This window comes from Syzygium oleosum, unplaced genomic scaffold, assembly GCF_021117445.2.
Source record: "Syzygium oleosum isolate NSW1041296 unplaced genomic scaffold, Sole_v2.1 Sole_v2.39, whole genome shotgun sequence".
Taxonomy (NCBI): domain Eukaryota; kingdom Viridiplantae; phylum Streptophyta; class Magnoliopsida; order Myrtales; family Myrtaceae; genus Syzygium; species Syzygium oleosum.
The window spans coordinates 1,519,452-1,528,150 of NW_026607523.1; the positions used below are offsets into that span (position 1 = coordinate 1,519,452).

General features: G+C 40.7%; 1 protein-coding gene across 1 annotated transcript; it reads left to right on the forward strand.

Moving 5' to 3' along the window:
• Positions 1 to 431: 431 nt before the first annotated feature.
• LOC115691938 (very-long-chain aldehyde decarbonylase CER1) lies at positions 432 to 7,540 on the forward strand. Its single transcript, XM_030618684.2, has 10 exons — positions 432 to 591; positions 1,848 to 2,071; positions 2,369 to 2,601; positions 3,230 to 3,449; positions 4,105 to 4,480; positions 5,632 to 5,739; positions 5,929 to 6,129; positions 6,337 to 6,435; positions 6,516 to 6,689; positions 7,089 to 7,540. The coding sequence occupies exons 1-10, from the start codon at positions 532 to 534 to the stop codon at positions 7,254 to 7,256; spliced, it is 1,863 nt and encodes a 620-aa protein (XP_030474544.2). The 5' UTR covers positions 432 to 531; the 3' UTR covers positions 7,257 to 7,540.
• The last annotated feature ends 1,159 nt before the right edge of the window (positions 7,541 to 8,699 follow it).

Genomic DNA, 8,699 nt, shown 5'->3' on the forward strand with positions numbered 1-8,699 from the left:
TTTACCGTGACAAAAAATTGGTTTTGTAACGGAAGATGGACAGTGGAGAGAGACTTTGGATGAAACGGTGGATTTGTTGGGGAAGATGAACAGTGGAGAGGGAGAAAGAGGAAGAGAAGCTTCGCTCGAGCAAGTTGCAGTGGGTCCCACTTGCCAAATAAAAAATTGACGAGTTGGCCTTGTGCACGTGTCAAACGATAAGTGGACTGATCAATAAACTGAAGTGGAGGGATAGGTCTAGCAGATATTTTTTCCGGTGCGAGCAATGATGATCAGCCAAATAGAGGACACTAGGAGTTGGCCAAAGTCAGTACTTTTTTTTTTGCTAGAAGGCCAATGTCAGTACTTGGAGCGCCGGTTGGTGGAACATAATGTGCAGGAGGTCGGTGGGAGCCTGGGAGGCACTTAATGAAAGATGTCGTGCATGTGTGATCACAGCACAAGCCTACTCAAACACATAGGGCATAAAAAAGAAGAACGAATGGTCTTGGATTCACTAAAAGAATAGTCCGGTGAAAAGCAGAAGAAGAAATGGCTTCCAAACCAGGAATTCTCACCGACTGGCCATGGAAGCCTCTGGGGAGCTTCAAGGTATATTGGTCTTCTAATTCGTGTTTCCTTGGCTAGTTTCAAAAGTGTTGTGTAAGGACGGTACATTTAGAGTGTGCTCAACATGTCGGCTCAAGTTGTTCTTCACAATACTGTGTTAACTCAAACATATATACATTTAGAGTTTGCTCAACATGTCGGCTCAAGTTGTTCTTCACAATACTGTGTTAACTCAAACATATATTAGAATTGTGTCGATGTATTTCATGTGCATAATCTATTTTCAAGCGAAGGATTCACTTGGTAGTGCTCGGGTTTGTCAGGAATATGTTATTGCAAAGTAAATTTTACTAGTCAGACAACGGAGATTAGTGTTTCAACTATCAAGAAAATAAAACGGAGAGTGGTGATTGTAATGATCGTGGAAAATAGCCCACCGGTTCCAACATATACGAATTACATATCACGCAAGAAATATGGGAAAATTACCAAAACAGTCCTAAACCTTTTTTTTTTGCCAATTCAGTCCTAAATTTTTTTGCATTTGTGCCAATTCAATCTATCCGGCCAATTTTGGCCGGCCGAAGTTGAGGTGGACGTCAGCCGGCGCTGGCCGTCCAGCCAACGCTGACGTGGCAAAAAAATTATTATTTTTTTATTTTTTATTTTTTATTTTTAAAATTTTTCTCTTTCATCTTCTTCAACCTCTAGCCAGTGGATGGGGCCGGCGAGGTCGGCCTACTCCGATGTGGCAAAAAAATTATCTTTTTTTCAAATTATTTATTTATTTTTTCTTTTTTTCTTTTCTTTAATTTTTTTTCTCTTTCATCTTCTTCAACCTCTGGCCGGCGAGGTCGGCCCCGCCGGCCGCTGGCGAGGCCATCCGGCGATCAGCCAGAGGATGGGCTCGGGGAGGTCTCGCCCTCGCCGGTCACTTCAAGCGAGGCCGACCTCGCTAGCGACGTTGCTGGGCGAGGACAAGCCTCGCCAGATCTGGCGAGGTGTTGTCCTTGCCGTCGCTGGCTAGGTCGGGCGAGGCCGTCCTCGCCGGCAACTGGCGAGGTCGGCCTCGCTCGAAGCGACCGGCGAGGCCGACCTCGCGTAGTCACTTGTGATCAACGAATGATCTCCCAAATTTATTTGCATGAGAGGTGTACATGCATGCACTTGCAAGTTTCACGTAGTCACTTGTGATCTTCCACTATCCTTTTGATTCTCGCGTGAAACGTCCCCCTTCTGAGCAAAATGCTAAGCTGATCAACTTATCTGTGTTTGGGGGTTGGGGGCCACTTCAACAGTACGTGATCTTGGCGCCATGGGCGGTTCACGGCACGTACCAATTCATTGCGAAAGGGCCTGGCAAGGGGGACTTCGGCTACTTCCTCATATTCCCATTTCTTCTGGCGAGGATGCTTCACAATCTGATTTGGATCTCTCTTTCTCGCCACCGGACTGCAAAAGGCAACAACCGGATCGTCGACAGAGGCATCGAGTTCGAGCAGGTGGACCGAGAAAGCAACTGGTCTCTCTCTCTCTCTCTCTTTGTGGAGCAGATCATTCATGTATTTTCTGCTAAATGAAACTATGCATTGACTAATGTTGCTTCAACCGAGATTAATAGGCGGGCAAGTTTACATATGAACAGTTGCCAGTCAAACTCACTCTCTAGGATGTATGTTTAAATGAGCACGACCCTTGTCATTTGAAGCAATATCTTCTTGACCAATAACACAGCACAATCGGGAAGCAATATTCTACAAATGAATCATAGTTTAGTCAGTTGTTACTCTCTTTTTTTTTCCTTCTTTTTGTTATGCAGGGACGACCAGATCTTGCTCAATGGGACTCTATTTTACGTGGGTCACATGGCAATCCCTCAAGCCTCTCACTTGCCAGTTTGGAGAACAGACGGCGTGATCATCACCGTCCTGATTCATGCCTTGGTCGTGGAATTCCTGTATTACTGGCTTCACCGAGCTCTCCACCACCATTTTCTCTACTCTCGCTATCACTCCCACCACCACTCCTCCATTGTCACTGAGCCCATCTCATGTAAGTTATGCTTCACATCACATTTAACTTAGTTTTTTGTTTGGTTTTGGTACATTTACAATTTTGTTTGGTTTTTGTACATTTACAACTGCTAAAGTAGCAAGCATAGTAAGTCCATTTCAGGATTAAAAAACGCATCGAACCATTACGGCTCTAATTCTGACGGTGTTATCATGTCTTCTATGATGAACGCATGTCGACAATCCTACACCAATGATCGGCTGCAAATTCTTTTTATACGAGTTAGGTATACTGAGATGATTTACAAAATTCGCTAGATCGCGCTTTGTGTACCACTAGTCATTACTCGACATGCACGGCCTGTGTTGCACTTCATTTTGTTAAGGCGAACAGCTATAAATTGTACTTGGCAAGTACTTGGTCCTGAGTATGGCTAACTCTACATGCACGGCCTGTGTACCACTAGTCATTACTCTACATGCACGGCCTGTGTTGCACTTCATTTTGTTAAGGCGAACAGCTATATATTGTACTTGGTAAGTACTTGGTCCTGAGTATGGATAACTCATTGAAATTAGATGGCGGACTTACTTGTCCCGAATATGGATAACTCATTGTCCTTTTACCTTTCTTTCTTTCTTTCTTATCTTTTCTTTTCTTTTTGCAGCCGTAATCCATCCATTCGCGGAACACATGGCATACTATATGCTATTCGCGATACCCTTACTCACGACGCTATTCGCGAGAACTGCTTCGATGGCATCCTTCCTTGGCTACATCATGTGCATTGATTTCATGAACAACGTGGGTCACTGCAACTTCGAGCTCATCCCCAATTGGCTCTTCACCATCTTTCCACCTCTCAAGTACTTAATGTACACTCCATCGTAAGTACCACAACACATAATTCGATGTCATTTGATCTCTCTCTCTCTCTCTCTCTCTCTCTCTCTCTCTCTCTCTCTCTCTCTCTCTCTCTCTCTCTCCATTGTTTTCACACTATTAAAAGCATCAAAGGGAAAAGCCTTTATGAAATCATTAAGGCGAAGTTGAAGAAAGGAGCCTATATGTAAAAGCGGGACACATATGATTTGCGGTACTAGGGAAGATGGGCAAAATAATCAATGTCAGAGTAGTTTTTGTTTGAAAAAGGAAAATTTGCCAAAAAGGGAAAAATCAAAACAAGTACTTGAGCATGAGTAGAAGACATAAACACAGAAATGGATTACGTGCATGAATACAAGCGTACGTTGGCTCGATATCAGTTCACGGTCATACATAAGTGGGGGACAGATTTAAATGAGAGGTAGGTTGGTCTAGGCCCACAAAATTATGCGACATTATAACTTTGTCGGACAATGTCCTTATACTGTTTATTAAGTAATGAATATGAAAAAGTTCACAAAATTTGTAGATTTAAATTTTCTTAGAACAACATTCAATCACGACCAATACTCGTTAATTAGTATTCTTATGACATTGGTTCTCGTGACACGTAGATTTTTAGTTAGGAATTGCTCCTGAGTCAAGACACTCTGACAGGTTCCATTCGTTGCACCACACCCAATTCCGGACAAATTACTGTCTTTTCATGCCAATCTATGATTACGTATACGGAACGGTGGACCAAGCATCGGACGGCACATACGAGACATCCCTTCGAAGAGTGGAAGATTCGCCGGACGTGGTGCATCTGACGCACCTGACAACGCCGGAGTCCATCTACCATCTTCGTTTGGGATTCGCATCCCTCGCGTCTCGGCCCCACTCGCCCAAGTGGTACACGTGGATCATGTGGCCTCTCACGCTGGCCACCGTGGCGTGGACCTGGATCTGCGGCCACTCTTTCGTCTTGGAGAGGAACGCCTTCAAGAAACTCAAGTTGCAATCTTGGGTGATTCCGAGATACAATTTCCAAGTAAGAGCTAAAGATAAGAGCGTGTTGTGTTTCCGCACTTGGTGTTTACTTTCCCTTGTTGTATCTAGTGCATTAACTTTGATTATTTTCCTTTTTTGCGGTACTCTTGAATTGGCAAAATGTCCCAGCGGGACACCTACCTGATCCCAACATGCTTACTTCGCCCCACCCCTCGAATATCACATGAGTTTGCAGTACACTCATATGTCACATGGTGATCAATAGCTCTCCAAAATAAAAATATATCAAATGTCTTCATTTTAAGGAAGATAGTAATTGCACGATGGATGGTTGGAGATCATAATTTATTGATTCCTAAGTTTGTCAATAAAACTTCATGAAAGATATTGTTTGGAAAAATTCAAAATGTTTATTGTTTGAATTTTGGGTGATGACCATGGTACATGTCATGGATTCTCTTAATAACTAAACAACAATGCATTCATGGTATTACCTACTTATTTCCTTAGGCATAATAAATTATTATCTTCTTTTTTTCCCAAACATAATAAATTATTATCTGACTCAACCATACAACTGAAAATGGTTTAGTTGTTTTTAGATGAGACTGCGTCATTCGCTGTTTGGAAACCAAGAAGTTTTTATGAGGTTGAAAATGATTTCCCCCTATATTGTGGGGGAAGAGAAAATTGTGAGAATTGGATTTTATTTTATTTAGAAAGAGTGGGAATATGTATGACTTAAGGCTTCAATACAATTTGAAATCGAGAAATTTCTACCGGATAAAAATGGGTGATAACGATTTACTTTATAACCGATTCAAAGTATGCCTTTTAATAAAAAGAAAAAAAAAACCGATCAAAGTATGCCCAAGTATTCTCAAAATGATCAATATTGCAAGTAATATTTATCCAAATTAGATAGTTAGCAATTATCTTAATTTGTAGAATATTATGATGCCTGGGGATACTTTTAAAAGTGAAAATTCGGCCTTTCAAATTCCTCATCTAAATCACCACCTTCTCTTTTTCAAGATTGCATCTCACTTCCCTAGCTACTAAGTACTAACAGACCTCTATTGTCCAAAATAGAGTCGAACTTCTGGAGTCTATTGGTCTTCTATTTTCTCCGAGACATCTATCTGTCCATCTGCGTGTCAACTTGGTTTCATGTTCTTCATTTTCCTGTAGTACCCATTACAATGGAGTAGAGAAGCCATCAATGGCTTGATAGAGGAAGCTATACTGGATGCTAACCAGAAAGGAGTCAAGGTTCTGACTTTGGGTCTTCTCAATCAGGCAAGATGGTGTCTTCTCCCTAGCCAATCCCTTCATTATTAATATAGTTTAATTTTTCGTCGTCAAGAATTACAGCGAGCCCCGATCCGACTTCCTTCGAAATCACACTCGAAATTCTGTCATTGGGTATCTACTTTAGCCAAATTATTTAGTGTTTATTTATTTCAATTTTTTTTTTTTTGCTTTTAGGGAGAGGAATTGAATGGGAATGGTGAATTGTACATTCAAAAGCACAGAGATTTGAGGACCAAGTTGGTGGATGGGAGTAGCTTGGCAGTGGCAGTTGTGCTCCACAGCATTCCCAAAGGGACAAGCCAAGTTCTCCTGAGAGGCAACCTTAACAAGCGTGCTTATGCTATTGCCCATGCTTTATGTGCAAGGGGTATCCAGGTGCTCAGTCCTCCGCTTATCTATATAAAAGCATTTTGGTTTTATTTTGCGCTTTCTTTATTTTAATGAGATTTTGTTTTCTTGATTTGTTTTAGTGAAATAAAAATGATGCAAATGCATTTTTCTTAAAGGGTTTTCATATCCGCAATCAATATATAGTTATATACACCTCTTTTTATCATCTAATTGATACATGAAATTTGGCAGGTAAATGTAGCTTCTAAGGATGAGCATGGGAAGCTCAAAAGGAGTCTCAACGGAAAGTACGGCGGCAATTTGATCCTTTCAACAATTTATTCTCAAAAGGTAATTGACGAAGCAGTTTTTGAAGATAAGCAACATATAATTTGTCTAAGAAATGACATTCATAAGATCATTAATTGCAGATATGGTTGGTAGGAGATGGACTTGCCGAAGAAGAACAGAAGAAGGCACCCAAAGGGACGTTGTTCATACCCTTTTCTCAATTCCCTCTGAAGCAAGTCCGCAAAGATTGCCTTTACCACAGCACTCCAGCAATGATCGTTCCCCGATCATTCAATAATCTGCACTCCTGTGAGGTTAGTTCGATCAATTCTGTCGCCAGAAATTACATAATAATGGAGTTACATCGTATAACGACCCATTTAGCCTGCGATGTCTGTAAGTAGATTATGTGATAGAACGAACACATGTATTAACCTATCGTGCAAGACTTAACCATAACTTGTATGTTGCCTTAACAAGAAAGATGGAAACTCAGTACTTGATCGAAGATATCTAGGGTATATAAAAGGGCAGGTTACTTTGTTTAGTTTTTTCAAGTAGAATAAGGCCACTGATCTCTACTATCAAAATTGACGTCACCTCGCGCATATGTAAAAACCAGATAGGAGAAACTAACCATGTTTATATGCGCGAACGGCATACAAAACTGTTTCGCAGAATACCCCGATTAACTCGAAACTCTTGGTCTGCAGAATTGGCTGCCGAGAAAGGTGATGAGCGCTTGGCGAGTGGCGGGGATAGTGCATGCGCTAGAAGGATGGAACGTGAACGAGTGCGGGAGCATGATGTTCGACGTGGAGAAAGCGTGGGAAGCGAGCCTCCGACACGGGTTCCGCCCGCTAGCGCTCCCGGCCATGTGAAGCGACAAGGGCCTGAATCGGAAAGAAGAGGCGCGAGGGTTTTGGAGCGCCATAGCTGTGGAGCTTCTTAATGTTGCGAGATATGCGAAAATTTAATTCTAAGTCAAGTTTATAGAACTCAGCGTGTGCTTATTGCTCAAGATTGTACTAAGCCCCCAGCTTTTAGGGGATTTGTTATGTTTTGAATCTAGCTTTCCTTGTCTTTATGAACCGAAGCATTGAATGAATGAAGTTTTAATTTCGATAAAAAAAAACGTTCTCAATCCGAAATAACTTACTTATAATGATTATGTCAGTAAACTATTTCGGTGTCTCTTTTCACATATATGCATACAAATATTGGGTCAATGATTTTTGTCATCTATTAAATATTTTAATATGACATAATAAGATAATTTGTACAATCTTCAAAATGTAAGTTTCTATGTACACGCAATGCGTGTGCACTTTTGCTAGTAATACTTTCCAAAAATGAATGATTTGAAAAATATTTTTTAAAAAATAATTGCTTATATCGCTTGAAATAATTAATTAATGAAAAAATATGTTCATTATCGACAACAATTTGTGTCTAAATACTTTTATGGACGATGAAAATAATTTCGTCCATTCATTTTTGCGGGCGATACAAATAATTAATTTAGGAAAATGTTTTCCAAATCATTCCATTATCACGAAACAAATGCACTCTTTAGAGAAAACCTAAGCACTTCCCTTCTGTACGAAAACTGAAATGGTTTTTTCCAACGAAAGTTGAACATTTATGTATGGCAAAAATAAAGTTTCCCAATTGCTACAATGACTAATCATTTATATAAAAAATCATATAACTCGCAAACAGTCTGTATTTTTAAAAGATGCAACTATCAATAAAACTAGGGCCAATGTATTTGATGCTAATACTATAATAGTCTGGAAACTATGTTAGATTAAGTGCATATCATGTTGTTATGTATAGCAAATGATTCATTGCTACAGATGTATAATACAAATATGGTTATAACATCTGAAATTTATATATGCTATGTTACGTTGATTATAAAATTCTCAATGTTTACCTAATTTTTAATTACTCGATTGAATGTTATGTATGATAAAACACAGTATCATAATTCCACGGATCTCTTGTCAGGCAGGCTCTATCTGGGCCCACAAGATGCTCAAACACAGTGCGAGATGGCTTTGGTTGAAATCCCATCCCTATATAACTCATCTAGTCCCCCATTCGGACCATACCTGAGGAAGAGAAAGAGGGCGTTTAGGCATTGCGGGACAATAGCGAGCCGCATCGCCGGTGGTGGCGGGGCGATCTGAGGTGGCGGGAACGGTGGTAGGTGGCCGGGGAGGGTGGTGTTGGAGCTGAGTTGTTGGGTCTGTAGGTATTTTGGGGCTAGAGTCTTTTGGGGGCTTTCTTCACTAGATGGGCCTTTTAGTAGTTCTGAT